The sequence below is a fragment of the Panulirus ornatus genome, chromosome 52 (assembly GCF_036320965.1).
Source record: "Panulirus ornatus isolate Po-2019 chromosome 52, ASM3632096v1, whole genome shotgun sequence".
NCBI lineage: Eukaryota > Metazoa > Arthropoda > Malacostraca > Decapoda > Palinuridae > Panulirus > Panulirus ornatus.
The window spans coordinates 8,635,509-8,654,085 of NC_092275.1; the positions used below are offsets into that span (position 1 = coordinate 8,635,509).

Below are 18,577 nucleotides of genomic sequence, written 5' to 3' on the forward strand. Positions count from 1 at the left end.
CTCCCCTTCATATTAAGAATCTTTTAGTTTTCCATTTAGTGATATCATCCTAGTCCTCAACTTACTTAAATCCGCTTCTCTGAATGTAGTCTTCAGCAATAATAATACTAAGAATATTGTAATCGAACACTCCAGAAATTGTGCAGGTTGTGTTTGCAGAAAGCCCCTCAAAAGCTGCAACATGCTTTATATTCACCAGACTGTTAGACTTAAGCAACATCAATATAGTATAAGAACGCGACAAGGTTCTAATGCTTTTCTTTAACACTATAAAAATTATGACCATTGTATTGATTGTAGCGATGACTTCAGTTGCAAACTGCAATTCTTTAACCAAGAGTAATATCATTGAATCTTAAATACGAGTGAACGCCTATACAAACTACATAGCTTTGTCTTAGGCAAAATTTGTAAATTTCTCTTAGGTCGCTGACCGAAAAACCAACAAACAATCCAACCAAATACAGAGAACCATGCCACCATCTCTCCAGGCGGTTCTCAATGATAATCTTTTCAAAATGTATTTTAGATATTGATACACGATCTACAGGATACTATTCTTCTACTAGTCTACAAGTGACGTTTTGATGGGTTTCAGAACTTCGAATCTTGGACGGACGGAGTTTGACCAATACAATAAAATCGAATTCTTTTAATGAAAATGAATTTTCGGTTCGTATCTATGGTATATGAAAATAAAAGCATTGCAGTCATTGACAAAAAAAAAGTGTGAATTAAAGTTAATGATCGAACCTAGTCAAATTCGAGAGAGATCGATCTCAGGTCCTAATGAAGACATTTTCGTTCATTCACAGCAGTTTCTTTTAAAGCAAATAATGCAATCAATTCTATTTTACCTTAAGTCATTCATGAGTCATATTTGCATGAATAATTACTTGTTCATAATTACGTTCGTAATGTCCTCGTTTGCTGTTCGAGAGTAGTTCATCGCTTCAAAGAAAAGAACTGCATAATACTTTGTGACAAAATTAGTAGTTGAAAGCAAAATATTTTATTTCCAGAAACTGCCAAGAAACGGAAACGCGATTGACCGAATACGTTTAAGTGGTCAGCCATTTTCTTAACATCGTGCTTATTAGGTTTATGGTTTATTGATAACGATTTGTAGCTAATTACAAGCATTAACATGACTTCTTTGTACGTCTTGAAAACTTGATCAAGAATTCTTTTTAAATGTTAAAGAATTACGCAGAGGAATCCATCCTCAGCTTTTCACGTGTTGCAGTGCACATTTAGGGACTTCAGTTGTATGTAGCTTTTAAGAGTCAAGAGGAAACAAAGCATTTTGTTCAAAAGCTCGTGGTAGATAGTGTCTTGGATACCAGAGGGAAGTCAATTTATCAGCAAGCTACCGAAATATTACAAAGGAGTAAACGATTCGTTATAAAGTAAACTTTAAAAAAGTCAGTACAAAACGCATTAGAAAGGGAAGAGTTGAGCCGTTTTTTCATGTGCTTCAGCAAGACATGTATTGAGAAATCAATGACATTTTTCATATTTAGTGTTTCCAATGTTATGTTCCACCGTTCCCGTTGTGATGTATTACCTTTGGCCAATTATTTTCAAGAAACCATATTGGGGTTAAGTTTTAAAAAGGAAAATGTTACGACTTAATGCCGATTAGAAATTGTTTCTCATTTTTACGCTGGTTCTTAAAAACTGTTCACGAAAATATATGAGAGACTTAAGGAAAGGTATTCAAAGAAATTTACGAGTGCATTTTTTTCATAGTTGTTTTTTAAAGTAAAGTACACTAAATTTGTATAGAGTGCTATTACTATTTATTTTTTCGTCCGTAGAGTATTTCTGTACTTCATATTAATGGTAGTAGGTTAATGATGGGGTACAGTCGAGACAACATTGGCCAGGATGAGGAGGGCGAGTACAAGGTACGTGTGGAGGTGGAGGGCAGTCACGAACAAAACAAGTCACCATCCCATGTTCACAAGAGCAGAAGGTGCAGGGGTCTATGGGGTCCTGCCATGTTTCTCCTTCGTTGCGAGGAGTGCCTTGCTGATCTGTACAACTGTAATGATAAAGTTCATAATTTATAATGTAGGCTAATTTTAGTTTATCATTTTTGTTTGAAGAATATGATTTAAGGAAGTCTAAAAAAAAAAAATGTCACAAGATGTTATAAAATGTCAACCGTTAGATTTAAGATAAAGTTTGATTATTTTTTGCCAAGTGTTCATAACTATGGCTGAAGATTTGCAAGGGTAAAAGTTGCAGTATCATCTTGATGAAGTTTTTAATTAATGAAATTATGGAATGAATAGATTAGTCCGAGTTAATTGGATAGAGTAATATTCAGTAATATGGGGAAATATTTTTCGAGAGGTATGATTTATTGACATTGTGGAGTGTTTTAGACTACAAGAATGATGGAGTGAAGTGTTTTTTAAATGAAGGTTTTTGCCAAAATCAGAGATAGTGGAAATAAGTATAATTCTTATGCAATATGATAACCAAGGTATGTATATACAAGCGATTAGGCATTTTAGAAAGTACATTTTGAGGTTCATGTGAAGTTGCATTATGTTTTAATTTCGAAATGTGCGGATGAACAAATCCGAAGCCAAGACACTTTATACATTTAAAGTTTCTGCTTTGCCTGCGCATGCTTTTTGAGATGCAGCATCAAAGTTGTACAATACGTGTCTTATATGAAGAGGGTTTGTAATTAACGAATTTCATGTTTGAAAAAATGAAATTATGATTAACATAGGAAAAGTATGAAAAAATTTGGAATGTTATTGACGAAAGAAATTTGTATGTTACCGTTGTATGCGTTATACATTGGTGATGCCGGGATGAAGCAAAGGAAAGATTTAAAGTAAATTACAAGCAGAGAATAGTATGAATAGTTTAAAGATTATAAGGATTGGTGTTAAGCAAATTTTTGTTTACAGTTAGTTTTGTAAATGGTTAGTGGGTTGGTGATAAAATAATAGGTGTCGAGAATAAAAGATTTCCAATGCAACTCGATAGTAAGTTTGTCCCTTATGTAGGAGTGTTTAATGATCAATAAGTGGTGGTTTTGGGTTGAAAATAACTGAAGAATACGGTGTTTTCTAGATGAAAATTTTTTTCTTTTATGAAATGTGATGGGCGTCAATTTACTCATTTCGAAATTAAATGATGAATGATATGCTTAACTAATTTATTGAATGTTTAGCAATTACATTCATAAGGATAAGTAAATTTTATTAGTTAAATAATCTGTAATAGTGAAAAGTAGGTAACAATTTATGATTTTAGAATGAATATCACTTTGCACGAGTATTATATATATATAGGTTAAGATGACAAAACTTACCCCGTCATGGAACAGTCCCACTGTGGGCAACAAGTTCCGGGAATTTCAACACAGTGTGGGTGTGGTCTGGGGTAACATCTTACATGAAGTTGTCGACACATTATATTGCCACGCGTGCATGAACGTGGTCGACATCCGTCAGCAGTTCAAGTTTCACCTTCAGATCTAGTTTGTCCCGTTTCATCAACACACCGTTGGATACCTATAAGAATTACGAAAACACTTATGAAACAAGAAAAAAGCACAAAACCCAAAAGGCTGATTAACACGAAGTATATAGTCTTAGCTAAGCATTTCATGCTAAAAACTAAAGCCAACATTGAAAAAAAAAAAAATACTCACCATAGAAAATACTACCAAAAGAGATAGTAAACAATGAAAACATCAATACCAGTAATAAACCCATAATGTTTCCTTGCTTGAAACTTCCCACACACAATCAAAAACTAATTAACAGAAAATGATCTAGTTATATTTGATCAACACAAAGATTGGCTGTGTACTGATCCGCTTCCTACTTCAATTCACGAGGAAAACTAATGGCGCGTTTTTCTGAGGCTCGAACGCAAAGTTCACGTTCGACGCAAGAATCCGAACTACATCTCGAAGCATTTCGAAACGAATTACGCTTATCAGTTGAGTGATTATGAAATAAGAATTCAAAGTCAGTAATAAGTCAAAAAAATAATCAGATGTACACCGATTGGTAGAAGACAATCGTAACGTTGAATATTGCGAATTAAAGAGTTTTCCTTAGAGTCCAAACCGAGGCAGTTCAGCAGTTTACCAAAGTTCGTTTTCTCTTAAGGCGGGTTTGCCCGTTAACGGGCAAATTCTGGCGGGCCTGCCCGTGAATGTTGTCCACACGACCGAAGTGATGAACAGCCGGGCCTGCCCGACGATGTTGCCAGTAGCGGCTGGAGTGCTTTACGAGAACCATGGTGGCTAGCATTGTCAAGAAAAAGATTTTGTGATCTATGATGATAGCTTTGTGTCTCAAGAAAAAAAGAACAAAAGGATATGGTGTAAAGATTGGTTAAAGAAAAGAAGTATGTTTGGAAGCACTGCAACAATACTTCATGAACTACAAGGTAGTGAGGAACACTACTTCACAAATTAACTGAAGATGAGTGTAAGCACTTTTTACATCTTATCAAAGGTGGAGCCATACATAGTGAAGAAAGACAGTTATGAGAAACAGCATTGCAGCAGAAGCTCGTCTGGAAGCAACTCTGCGATCTTTAGCAAGTGGGTCTACTTATTCGGAGCTGCAGTACAATACATTCATATCAAGGCAAAGCTTGTCCCGCATAATGCTCTCATCTCCGCAGCAACAGCCTTCACTGCTGTTATGAGTTTGTCTCATAGCATTTCAGCTTCACGTTCCATAAACATGGATTCTTACGATAAAGGTCAAGCAAAGTACTAGTAAGTGCTTTAGACCAAAAAATTGTTGGTGGCTCACTCGAGTTATCCTGGGCTGCCATAGTTAAATGTTCACTGTGCTACTATGCCGTGGGATGTAGGCCCGCTGTGGGTTCACGATATTATCTTGCGTCTGGCAGGGTAGAAACGCCAGCTACCGGGCACCAGCTCAGCGAGCTTTCGGGCAATTTGATCGTTTGCCCGTCAAATATGCCCGTTAACGGGCAAGGCCGCCGATCAGGCCCTGCTCGTGTACACAGGCCTTTAAGTGGTCGGCCATTTCTTAACATTGTGCTTATTAGGTTTATAGTTTGATAAACCATTTATAGCTAATTACAAGCATTATTACTTTGTTCGTCTTGAAAACTAAAGTTTAAATGTTAGAGAATTACGCAGAGGAATGCATCCTCTGCTTTTAACGTGTTGCAGTGCACATTTAGGACTTCAATTGTATGTAGATTTTAAGATGCAAGTGGAAACAAAGCCATATGTTCAAAACCTCGTGGGGGAAGTGACTTGGATACCAGAGGGAAGTCAATTTATCAGGAAGGTAACGAAATATAAAGGAAGAAATCATTCGTTGTAAAATAAACTTTAAAAAGTCAGTACAAGACGCATTAGGAAGGGAAGAGTCGAGCCGTTTTTCATGGGCTTCAGCAAGACATGTATTGAGAAGTCAATGATATTTTTTATATTCACCGTTTTGAATGTCATGTTTCACCGTTCTCGTTTGGATGCATTACCGTTGGCCAATTATTTAAGTATATTGTGATTAGGTTTTAAAGAAAAGGAAAATGTTACGACTTTATGCCGATTAGCAATTTTTCTTCATTCTTACGATGGTTGTTAAATTTTACAAGAAAGTATATGGAAGACTTAAGGAAGGTATTCAAAGAGATTTAAGAGGATCTTTATTTAATTTTTGTAATAGTGGCGTTTTAAAGTAAAGTACACTAAACTTGTTTAGAGGGCTAATAAAGTTTTTATTCTCGTCCGTAGAGTATTTCTGCATTTCCTATTAATGGTAGTAGGATAATGATGGGTTACAGTCGAGACAACATTGGCCAGGATGAGGAGGGCGAGTACAAGGTACGTGTGGAGGTGGAGGGCAGTCACGAACAAAGCACGTCACCATCCCATGTTCACAAGAGCAGAAGGTGCAGGGGTCTATGGGGTCCTGCCATGTTTCTCCCTCGTTGCGAGGAGCGCCTTGCTGATCTGTACAACTGTAATGATAAAGTTCATAATTTATAATGTTCGCTAATTTGAAATTTTTACTTAATCGTTTTTGTTTGAAGGATATGATTTAAGGAAGTCGGAAAAACAAAATGGCATAAGGTGTTACGTAAAATGTTTAACAGTTAGATTTAATATACGGGCAAGAAAGTTATAGAAGAGGTGTTAAAAGAGACCTAGAGTTTGATCGTTTTTTTGTGAAAGTGTTCATAACTATTGAAGATTCGCAAGGGTAAAAGTTGGACTATTATTTTTATGAAGTATTTGATTAATGAAATTATGGAATGAATAGATTAGTACGAGTTAATTGGATAGAGTAACATCAATGATACGGGTAAATAGATTTTTCAAGAGATTTCAGCAATTGTGGTTAAAAGTGTTCGAGACAATAGATATATTTTAAGTTTCCGCTTTGCATGCGAATGCTTTTAAAATAAATTATCAAAGTTACAGTTTGTGTTCTATATGAAAAGGGTTTTTAATTAACGAATTGAACGTTTAAAAAGAAATTATGATTAATAGAAAGTATGAAAATGTTTAGTGTTATTGATGAAAGAAATTTGTATGTTACCGTTGTATGCGTTATGTATTGGTGATGAGGTAAAGGAAAAATATTTATGGGAATTTACAGTCAAAGAATAGTATAAATGGTTTAAGCACAAGGAATTGCGTTAAGCCAATTTTTGTATGCAGCTAGTGGGTTGGTGATAAATATATCGAAATGTTTAGCAATTACATTTATATGAATTTGAAATAAATTTAATTTATATATTGTGTATTACTGTAAAGTGGTTATTTATGCTTTCAGGATGAATTCATTGCTTTGTACAAGTTAAGCATTATCTATAGGTTAAGACGCCAAAACTTACCCTGTCATGGAACAGTCCCACTGTGGGCAACAAGGTCCAGGAATTTCAACACAGTGTGGGTGTGGTCTGGGGTAACATCTTACATGAAGCTGTCGGCATATTATATTGCCACGCGTGCATGAACACTGTCGACATCCGTTAGCAGTCCACGTTTCACCTTCAGATCTAGTTTGTCCAGTTTCATCAACACAATGTTGGATACCTATAAGAATCACGAAATCATCGATGAAACAAGAAATATGCCCAGAACCCAAAACGCTGATCAACACGAAATATATAGTCTTACCCAAGCATTTCATGCAATAAATTCAAGTCAACATTGAAAAAGAAAATACTCACCATAAAAAATATCACCAAAAGAGACAGTAAACAATGAAAACATCAATACCAGTAATAAACTCATAATGTTTCCTTGTTTGAAACTTCCCACACACAATCAAAAACTAATTAACCAAAAATGATCCAGTTATATGTGATCAACACAAAGACTGGCTGCGTACTGATCCGCTTCCTACTTCAATTCACGAGGAAAACTAATGGCGCGTTTTTCTGAGGCTCGAACGCTAAGCTCAAGTTCGACGCAAGAATCCGAACTACAACTCGAAGCATTTCGAAGCGAATTACCCTTGTCAGTTGAGTGATTATGAAATAAGAATTCAAAGTCAGTAATAAGTCAGAAAAATAATCAGATGTACATTGATTGGTAGAAGACAATCGTAACATTGAATATTGCGAAATAAAGGGTTTTCCTAAAGAGTCTAAACCGAGGCAGTTCAGCAATTTAACAAAATTCGTTTTCTGTTAATTTTTCCTTAATCCGGCCGATGAAATGATTGGATATATATATTTGGTATTCTTAGATCATACGTAGAAAAAGTTAATGCAATTTGGTTTAGGTATGTGGATGAGGATCTTTTAGAATTTGGCCAACAAGTGAAAATTTAGAAACTATTTCTTTCTTAACAATTCATTACCTTTTATCAAGTTTACTGTGGAAATAGAAAAATGATTGTTACCATTTTTAGATTGCATTACCCATAGGGTTGGAAAGATGTTCAAATTCAGCACCTACAGAAAACGCACCAAAGTTCATGTTCATGATCACTTAGTTCAACGTAATAGAATTGGACTATCCTCATTCCAGTCGATGTTGCATAGGCTATTATGTATTTGCAGTCCAGATGTTATTGATTGAGAGTTTGAAAAGAGATCCTAGATGTTTTATTTATGATTTTCTGAAGTTGGCAAAGAAATCATTTAGTAGAGTTAACCCCAAACCTCCCCTTCATACTAAGAATCTTTTAGTTTTTCCATTTAGTGATAATATCTTCCTAGTCCTCAACTTACTTAAATTCGCTTCTGTGAAAGTAGTCTTCAGCAATGATAATGCTAAGAATATTGTAATGGAACACTCGCCAGAAATTATGCAGGTTGTGTTTGCAGAAAACCCTCTAAAAGCTGGAATATGCTTTATATTCACCAGACTGTTAGACTTAAGCAATATCAATATAGTATAAAGGCCTGTCTACACGAGCGGGCCTGATCGGCGGGTTTGCCCGTTAACGGGCAAATTCTGGCGGGCCTGCCCGTGAATGTTGTCCACACGACCGAAGTGATGAACAGCCGGGCCTGCCCGACGATGTTGCCAGTAGCGGGTGGAGTGCGGTACGAGAACCATGGTGCCTAGCATTGTCAAGAAAAAGATTTTGTGCTCTATGATAATAGCTTTGTGTCTCAAGAAGAAAAGGATATGGTGTAAAGATTAGTTAAGGAAAAGAAGTATGTTTGGAAGCACTGCAACAATACTTCATGAACTACAAAGTAGTGAGGAACACTTCAGAAATTACCTGAGGATGAGTGTAAGCACTTTTTACATCTTATCAAAGGTGGAGCCATAAATAGTGAAGAAAGAGAGTTATGAGAAACAGCATTAGAGCAGAAGCTCCTCTGGAAGCAACTCTGCGATTTTTAGCAAGTGGGTCCACTTATTCAGCTTCACATTCCATAAACATGGATTCTTACGATAAAGGTCAAAGTACTAGCAATTGCTTTAGACCAAAAAACTGTCGGTGGCTCACTAGAGTTATCCTGGGCTGCCATCGTGAAATGTTCACTGTGCTACTATGCCGTGGGATGAAGGCCCGCTGTGGGTTCACGAAATTATCTTGCGTCTGGCAGGGTAGAAACTCCAGCTACCGGGCACCTGCTCAGTGATATCGCTCGGCGGGCTTTCGGGCAATTTGATCGTTTGCCCGTCAAATATGCCCGTTAACGGGCAAGCCCGCCGATCAGGCCCGCTCGTGTAGACAGGCCTTAAGAACGGGATAAGGTTCTAATGCTTTTTAGTCCTATAAAAATTATGACCATTGTATTGATTGTAATTTAGTTGCAAACTGCAATTTTCTAATCAAGAATATCATTGAATGTTAAAGAATTGTAACAAAAATAAGTGAAGGGCTATACAAACTGCATAGCTTTGTCGTAGGCAAAATTTGTAAATTTCTCGTAGGCCGCTGACCGTAAAACCCAACAAACAATCCAACCAAACACAGAACCATGCCACCATCTCTCCAGGTGGTTCCTAGAATAATTTGAAATTTTTTCAAAACTATTTTTTTCACCAAAAAATCGAAAACTTTGTAATCAGTAACACCGAGCCGTAGATATTGATTGATACAACGATCTATAGGATACTAGAGTCTTCTACTAGTCTACAAATGACGTTTTGATAGGTTTTTGAGCTTGGAATCTTCGACGGAGTTCGACCAATACAACAGAATCGTATATTATTAATGGAAATCTGGATCGTGTCTATGGTATGTGGAAGTAAAAAGGATCATTGCAGTCATTGACAAGTGAAAAGTGAATTAGAGAATGATTGAACCTAGTCAAATTTGAAATATCCATCCGAGGTCCCAATGAAGACTCGTTCATTGACAGTTTATTTCAATGCAATTAATTCATTTTTACCTTGTCTTTTATGATTTGCATGAACATTTTTTTATAATCACTGTCGTAATGTCCTCGTTTGCTGGCCGAGAGTAGTTTATCGCTTTATCAAAGAGAATAGAACGGAATAATTTGTGGCAATATCAATAGTTGAATGCAAAATATTTCATTTCCGGAGACTGCCAAGAAATGAAATGGCAATTGAGTACGTTTAAGTAGTCCGCAATTTTTTTTAACATTGTGGTTATTAGGTTTATAGTTTGTTGATAACCATTTATAGGTAATTACAAGCATAAACATTACTTCTTTGTACGTCTTTAAAGCTAAAGAATTAAATGTTAAAGAATTACGCAGAGGAATCCACACTCTGCTTTTCACGTATTGCAGTGCACATTTAGGGACTTCAGTTGTATGTAGGTTTTAAGACCGAAGTGGAAACAAAGCCTTTTGATCAAAACCTCGTGGGGGAAAGCGACTTTGATACAGGAGGAAAGTAAATTTGTCAGGAAGCTAACGAAATATTATAAAGGAGGAAATCATTCGTTATAAAGTAGCAATTTTGTTTAATTCTTCCGCTGGTTAGATTTTACAAGAAAGTATATGGAAGACTTAAGGAAAGGTATTCAAAGAGATTTAAGAGTATTTTTATTTAATTTTTGTACAAGTTGCGTTTTAAAGTACACTAAACTTGTTTAGAGGGCTAATACAAAGTACACTAAACTTGTTTAGAGGGCTAATACAGTTTTTGTTTTCGTCCGTAGAGTATTTCTGTATTTCCTATTAATGGTAGTAGGATAATGATGGGTTACAGTCGAGACAACATTGGCCAGGATGAGGAGGGCGAGTACAAGGTACGTGTGGAGGTGGAGGGCAGTCACGAACAAAGCACGTCACCATCCCATGTTCACAAGAGCAGAAGGTGCAGGGGTCTATGGGGTCCTGCCATGTTTCTCCCTCGTTGCGAGGAGCGCCTTGCTGATCTGTACAACTATAAGAAAAATTTCATAATTTATAATGTTCGCCAATTTGAAATTTTTACTCAATTATTTTTGTTTGAAGGATATGATTTAAGGAAGTCTGAAAAAAAAAAAAAATGGCATAAGGTGTTATGTAAAACGTTTAACCGTTAGATTTAATATATGGGCAAGAAAGTTAGAGATGAAGGTGTTGAAAGAGTTCGATCATTTTTTTTTTTTTTGTGAAAGTGTTCAAGAGTATTGAGGATTTGTAAGGGTAAAAGTTGGACTATATATTTATGAAGTATATGATTAATGAAGTTATGGAATGAATAGATTAGCAAGAGTTAATTGGATAGAGTAACATACAATAATATGGGTAAATTGTTTTAATTTAAGAGAATTCAGTAATTGCGGTTAAAAGTATTAGAAAAATTCTATCTAACGAGTTAATATATATTATCACTAGAGGGGTTTATCAGTTTCTGTATAGTAATTTAAGTTCAGTGTACAAAATTAATAGCGTATTTTTCGGGAGGTATGATTTATTGACCATTGTGGCGTGTTTAGACTCCAAGAATGATGGAGTGAAAAGATATGAATTCAAGATAATTGATATATTTAAAGTTTTCGCTTTGCATGCGAACGATTTTTAAAATTCATTAAAGTTACAGTTCGTGTTTTATATGAAAAGGGTTTTTAATTAATGAATTGCATGTTTGAAAATATGAAAGACAGTGTGAAAATGTTTAGTGTTACTGATGAAAGAAAAATGATCCCGTTGTATGTGTTACGTATTTATGATAGAGGTAAAAGAAAAATATCTAGTGTAATTTACAGTCAAAGAATAGTTTAAATGATTTAAACAGATTAGTGTTAAACAAATTTTTGTATGCAGCTAGTGGGTTGGTGATAAAGTAACATCTATTGAAATGTTTAGCAATTTTATTTGAATTTGAAATAAATTTCAATATCTAAATTGTGTATTACTGTAAAGTAGGCATTTATGCTTTCAGAATGAATTCATTGTTTTGAACAAGTTAAGCATCATATATAGATTAAGATACCAAAACTTACCCTGTCAAGGAACAGTCCCACTGTGGGCAACAAGGTCCAGGAATTTCAACACAGTGTGGGTGTGGTCTGGGGTAACATCTTACATGAAGTTGTCGACATATTATATTGCCACGCGTGCATGAACACTGTCGACATCCGTTAGCAGTCCACGTTTCACCTTCAGATCTAGTTTGCCCAGTTTCATCAACACAATGTTGGACACCTATAAGAATCACGGAGGCATCGATGAAACAAGAAATATGCTCAGAACACAAAAGGCTGATTAACACGAAGTATATAGTCTTAGCCAAGCATTTCATGATAAAAATTCAAGTCAACATTGAAAAAGAAAATACTCACCATAGAAAATATCACCAAAAGAGACAATAAACAATGAAAACATCAATACCAGTAATAAACCCATAATGTTTCCTTGCTTGAAACTTCCCACACACAATCAAAAGCTAATTAACAGAAAATGATCCAGTTATATGCGATCAACACAAAGACTGGCTGTGTACTGATCCGCTTCCTACTTCAATTCACGAGGAAAACTAATGGCGCGTTTTTCTGAGGCTCGAACGCTAAGCTCACGTTCGACGCAAGAATCCGAACTACAACTCGAAGCATTTCGAAGCGAATTACCCTTGTCAGTTGAGTGATTATGAAATAAGAATTCAAAGTCAGTAATAAGTCAAAAAATAATCAGATGTACACTGATTGGTAGAAGACAATCGTAACATTGAATATTGCGAAATAAAGGGTTTTCCTTAACGAGTCCAAACCGAGGCAGTTCAGCAGTTTACCAAAATTCGTTTTCACTTAATTTTTCCTTAATCCGGCCGAAGAAATGATTGGATGTATATATTTGGTATTCTTAGATCATACGTAAAAAAGTTAATGCAATTTGGTTTAGGTATGTGGATGAGGATCTTTTAGAATTTGGCCAACAAGTGAAAATTTAGAAACATTTCTTTCTTAACAATTCATTACCTTTTATGAAATTTACTGTGGAAATAGAAAAATGATTGTTACCATTTTTAGATTGCATTACCCATAGGGTTGGAAAGATGTTCAAATTCAGCACCTACAGAAAACGCACCAAAGTTTATGTTCATGATCACTTAGTTCAACGTAATAGAATTGGACTATCCTCATTCCAGTCGATGTTGCATAGGCTATTATGTATATGCAGTCCAGATGTTATTGATTGAGAGTTTGAAAAGAGATCCTAGATGTTTTATTTATGATTTTCTGAAGTTGGCAAAGAAATCATTTAGTAGAGTTAACCCCAAACCTCCCCTTCATACTAAGAATCTTTTAGTTTTTCCATTTAGTGATAATGTCTTCCTAGTCCTCAACTTACTTAAATTCGCTTCTATGAAAGTAGTCTTCAGCAATGATAATGCTAAGAATATTGTAATGGAACACTCGCCAGAAATCATGCAGGTTGTGTTTGCAGAAAACCCTCTAAAAGCTGGAATATGCTTTATATTCACCAGACTGTTAGACTTAAGCAATATCAATATAGTATAAAGGCCTGTCTACACGAGCGGGCCTGATCGGCGGGTTTGCCCGTTAACGGGCAAATTTTGGCGGGCCTGCCCGTGAATGTCGTCCACACGACCGAAGTGATGAACAACCGGGCCTGCCCGACGATGTTGCCAGTAGCGGGTGGAGTGCGGTACGAGAACCATGGTGCCTAGCATTGTCAAGAAAAAGATTTTGTGCTCTATGATAATAGCTTTGTCTCAAGAAGAAAAAGAAGAAAAGGATATGTTGGAAAGATTGGTTAAAGAAGAGAAGTATGTTTGGAAGCACTGCAACAATACTTCATTAACTACGAAGTAGTGAGGAGCACGACTTCAGAAATTACCTGAGGAGTGAATGCTTTACTCTCTTGCATTCACGCCGAAATTGGTTACGCAGCGTGTCTATTTTCTTATGTCATCCGTCGTATCGGAAGTACCATGGTCTCTCATCTCCGCAGCAATAGCCTTCACTGCTGTTATGCGTTTGTCTCTGTTCTTATAGCATTTCAGCTTCACATTCCTTAAACATGGATTCTTACGATAAAGGTCAATCAAAGTATTAGTAAGCGCTTTAGACCAAAAAACTGTTGGTGGCTCACTAGAGTTATCCTGGGCTGCCATCGTTAAATGTTCACTGTGCTACTATGCCGTGGGATGTGGGATGAAGGCATTCTGTGGGTTCATGATATATCTTGCGTCTGGCAGGGTAGAAACTCCAGCTACCGGGCACCTGCTCAGTGATTTCGCTCGGCGGGTTTTCGGGCAATTTGATCGTTTGCCCGTCAATTATGCCCGTTAACGGGCAAGCCCGCCGATCAGGCCCGCTCGTGTAGACAGGCCTTAAGAACGGGACAAGGTTCTAATGCTTTTCTTTAATCGTATAAAAATTATGACCATTGTATTGATTGTAATTCAGTTGCAAACTGCAATTCTTTAACCAAGAATATCATTGAATCTTAAAGAATTGTAACAAAAATATGAGTGAAGGCCTATACAAACTGCATAGCTTTGTCGTAGGCAAATTTGCAAATTTCTCGTAGATCGGTGACCGTAAAACCCAACAAACAATCCAACCAAACAGAACCATGCCACCATCCCTCCAGGTGGTTCTCACAATGATAATCTTTAAAATGTTTTTCAAAACTTTTTTTCACCAAAAATCGAAAACTTTGTAATCAGTAACACTGAGCCGTAGCAGTAGATATTGATACAACGATCTACAGGATACTAGAGTCTTCTGCTAGTCTACAAATGACGTTTTGATGGGTTTTTGAACTTCGAATATTGGACGGAGTTCGACCAATACAACAGAATCCAATTCTATTAATGAAAATGAAATTCTGGATCGTGTCTATAGCATATGGAAATAAGAAGGATTGCAGTCATTGACAAGTGAAAAGGGAATTAGAGAATGATTGAACCTAGTCAAATTTGAAAGATCCATCCCAGGTCCCAATGAAGACTCGTTCATCGACAGTTTATTTCAATGCAATTAATTCATTTATACCTTGTCATTTATAAGTTATTTGCATAAATATTTTTTCATAATTACTGTCGTAATGTCCTCGTTTGCTGGTCGAGAGTGGTTTATCGCTTTAACGAAGATAATAGAGCGGAATAATTTGACAATATCAATAGTTGAAAGCAAAATATCTTATTTCCGGAGACGGCCATGAAAATGAAATCGCAATTGATTGAATACGTTTAAGTGGTCAGCCATTTTTTAAGTGCTTATCAGGTTTATAGTTAATTACAAGCATAAACATTACTTCTTTGTACGTCTTGAACTAAAAGTTTTTTTTAAATGTTAAAGAATTACGCAGAGGAATGCACCCTCTGCTTTGCACGTGTTGCAGTGCACATTTAGGGACTTCAATTGTATGTAGCTTTTAAGACCCAAGTGGAAACAAAGCCTTTTGATCTAAACCTCGTGGGGGAAAGCGACTTGGATACCAGAGGAAGTCAATTTATCAGGAATACATCATAATATTCTAAAGGAGGAAACCATTCGTTATAAAGTGAACTTTAAAAAGTCAGTAGAAGACGCATTAGAAAGGGAAATGTTGAGCCGTTTTTCATGGGCTTCAGCAAGATATGCATTGAGAAATCAATGATATTTTTTATATTCAGTGTTTTGAATGTTATGTTTCACCGTTCTCGTTTGGATGCATTACGTTTAGCCTATTATTTTCATGAATGCATATTGTGATGCGGTTTTAAAGAAAAGGGAAATGGCATGAATTCATGTCGATTAGCAAGTTTGTTTTTCATTCTTACGCTGGTTAGATTTTACAAGTATATGGAAGACTTGGGGAAAGTTATTCAAAGAGATCTACGAGTATATTTTCATTTCATTTTTCTAACAGTTGTTTTTAAAGGAAAGTACACTAAATTTGTATATAGTGCTAATATTTTTTTTTCGTCCGTCTAGTATTTCTGTACATATTAATGGTAGTAGGTTAACGATGGGTTACAGTCGAGACAACATTGGCCAGGATGAGGAGGGCGAGTACAAGGTACGTGTGGAGGTGGAGGGCAGTCACGAACAAAACACGTCACCATCCCATGTTCACAAGAGCAGAAGGTGCAGGGGTCTATGGGGTCTTGCCATGTTTCTCCCTCGTTGCGAGGAGCGCCTTGCTGATCTGTACAACTGTAATGATAAAGTTCATAATTTATAATGCCCAATTTTAGAAATTTTTAGTTAATCATTTTTGTTCGAAGAATATGATTTAAGGAAGTCTGAAAAAAAAAAAAAACATGTTTTTTAAAATGTCTAACCGTTAGATCTAATATACGCCAAGAAAGGAAGAGTAAGGTGTTAAAAATATTCCTGGAATTTTTGATCATTTTTTGGTCAAAGTGTTCATAACTGTTGCTGTAGATTTGCAAGGGTAAAAATTGGACGATTATCTTCATGGTTTTTTTAATTAATGAATTATGGAATGAAGATTAGTTGGTTAATTAGATAGAGTAACAACCAATGATATGGGTAAATAGATTTGTTACGATAGAAATTTCAGTAATTGTCGTTAAAAGTGTTAGAAAAATTTTATTTAACGAGTGAATATATATAGTTACTAGAAGGGTTTATTAATTTTTGTACACTAATTTAAGTTATGTATATATAATTAAGCGTATTTTTAGGGAGGTATGATTTATTGAAAGTATTGTGGAGTGTTTAGACTCCACAAGAATGATGAAGTGCACAAGTTTTTTTTTTTTTTAAATGAAGGTTTTTTTCCAAAGTCGGAGAGGAAATAAAGTATAATTTTTATGCAATATAATACCCAAGGTATGCATTTACAAGCGATTAGGCATTGTAGAAAATACATTAAGGTTCATATAAAATTGCATTATGTTTTAATTACATAACGTGTGGATAAAGAAATCTGAGTTATATATTAAAAGTTTCCGCTTTGCATGCTTTAAAACATCAAATTTCTAGTTCTATATGAAGAGGGTTTGTAATTAACGATTGCACGTTTGAAAAGTCGAAATTATGAGTAACATAGAAAGTTGAAAGTATGAAAATTAGCTATTTATGAAAGAAATTTGTATGTTACCGTTGTATGCGTTATGTATTGGTGATGAGTTGAGGGAAAGGAAAAATATTTGGGCTAAACTACAATTAAAGAAAATTATAAATGGTTTAGATATTATAAAGATTGGTGTTAAGCAAATTTTTGTATGCAGTTAGTTTTCTATAGGGCTAGTGGGTCTGTGATAAGTAATGTGTTAAATAAAAGATTTTCAATGAAAGTCGATATAGTAAGTCTGCCTTTTAAGTAGAATTGGTTAATAGTCAATAAGTAGTGGTTTTGGGTTAAAAATAACGGAAAAATGAGGTTTTATAATCGATGGAAATTTTTTTTATAAAGTGTAACGTGTGTCGATTCACTCATTTCGACGTGAAATTAGATTATGAATCATGCTTTAGTAATATATCGAAAAGTTTAGCAATTACATTTATACGAATTAGAAATAAATTAATATTTAGATTGTGTTAGTGTAAAGTTGGTAATGAATTATGCTCCGAATGAATTCATTGCTTTGTACAATTTAAGCATTATATATAGATTAAGATACCAAAACTTACCCTGTCATGGAACAGTCCCACTGTGGGCAACAAGGTCCAGGAATTTCAACACAGTGTGGGTGTGGTCTGGGGTAACATCTTACATGAAGTTGTCGACATATTATATTGCCACGCGTGCATGAACATTGTCGACATCCGTTAGCAGTCCAAGTTTCACCTTCAGATCTTGTTCGTCCCGTTTCATCAACACAATGTTGGATACCTATAAGAATCACGAAGGCATCGATGAAACAAGAAACATGCTCAGAACCCAAAAGGCTGATCAACACGAAGTATATAGTCTTAGCCAAGCATTTTATGCCAAAAATTAAAGTCAAAGTTGAAAAATAAAATACTCACCATAGAAAATATCACCAAAAGAGACAGTAAACAATGAAAACATCAAAACCAATAATAAACCCATAATGTTTCCTTGCTTGAAACTTCCCACCCACAATCAAAATCTAATTAACAGAAAATTATCCAGTTATATGCGATCAACACAAAGACTGGCTGTGTACTGATCCGCTTCCTACTTCAATTCACGAGGAAAACTAATGGCGCGTTTTTCTGAGGCTCGAACGCTAAGTTCACGTTCGACTCAAGAATCCGAACTACATCTCAAAGCATTTCGAAACGAATTACGCTCGTCAGTTGAGTGATTATGAAATAAGAATTCAAAGTCAGTAATAAGTCAACAAAATAATCAGATGTACACTGACTGGTAGAAGACAATCGTAACATTGAATATTGCGAAATGAAGGGTTTCCCTTAAAGAATCCAAACCGAGGCAGTTCAGCAGTTTACCAAAATTCGTTTTCTCTTAATTTTCCCTTAATCCGGCCGATGAAATGATTAGATATATATATTTGGTATTCTTAGATCATACGTAAAAAAGTCAATGCAATTTGGTTTAGGTAAGTGGATGAGGATCTTTTTGAATTTGGCCAACAAGTGAAAATTTAGAAACATTTCTTTCTTTAACAATTCATTACATTTTATGAAATTTACTGTGGAAATAGAAAAATGATTGTTTGTTACCATTTTTAGATTGCATTACCCATAGGGTTGGAAAGATGTTCAAATTCATCACCTACAGAAAACGCACCAAAGTTTGTGTTCATGATCACTTAGTT

At 35.5% G+C, this 18,577-nt stretch overlaps 1 protein-coding gene and 2 long non-coding RNA genes across 6 annotated transcripts; all 3 read right to left on the bottom strand.

The window, feature by feature from the left end:
• Window positions 1–1,739: 1,739 nt before the first annotated feature.
• Window positions 1,740–4,866, bottom strand: LOC139764971 (uncharacterized). 2 transcript variants are annotated; one of them, XR_011716532.1, is made up of 3 exons: window positions 4,806–4,866; window positions 3,341–3,542; window positions 1,740–2,047 (listed from the first exon to the last, which is right to left on the bottom strand). It is a non-coding gene; the product is annotated as an uncharacterized lncRNA (long non-coding RNA). The 2 variants fall into 2 exon arrangements; XR_011716531.1 differs by lacking the exon at window positions 4,806–4,866 and adding an exon at window positions 3,683–3,848.
• A 797-nt stretch (window positions 4,867–5,663) lies between these two features.
• Window positions 5,664–12,356, bottom strand: LOC139765036 (von Willebrand factor C and EGF domain-containing protein-like). 3 transcript variants are annotated; one of them, XM_071692117.1, is made up of 3 exons: window positions 12,192–12,356; window positions 6,871–7,072; window positions 5,664–5,991 (listed from the first exon to the last, which is right to left on the bottom strand). In XM_071692117.1, the coding sequence occupies exons 1-3, from the start codon at window positions 12,253–12,255 to the stop codon at window positions 5,784–5,786; spliced, it is 474 nt and encodes a 157-aa protein (XP_071548218.1). In that variant the 5' UTR covers window positions 12,256–12,356; the 3' UTR covers window positions 5,664–5,783. The 3 variants fall into 3 exon arrangements, with proteins under 3 accessions (XP_071548218.1, XP_071548217.1, XP_071548216.1); XM_071692116.1 differs by lacking the exon at window positions 12,192–12,356 and adding an exon at window positions 7,210–7,374; XM_071692115.1 differs by lacking the exons at window positions 5,664–5,991; window positions 6,871–7,072 and adding exons at window positions 10,452–10,807; window positions 11,853–12,054 and having other exon boundaries at window positions 12,192–12,354.
• Window positions 12,357–15,696: 3,340 nt separating this feature from the next.
• Window positions 15,697–17,962, bottom strand: LOC139765037 (uncharacterized). Its single transcript, XR_011716555.1, has 3 exons — window positions 17,802–17,962; window positions 17,463–17,664; window positions 15,697–16,016 (listed from the first exon to the last, which is right to left on the bottom strand). It is a non-coding gene; the product is annotated as an uncharacterized lncRNA (long non-coding RNA).
• Between the last annotated feature and the right edge of the window lie 615 nt (window positions 17,963–18,577).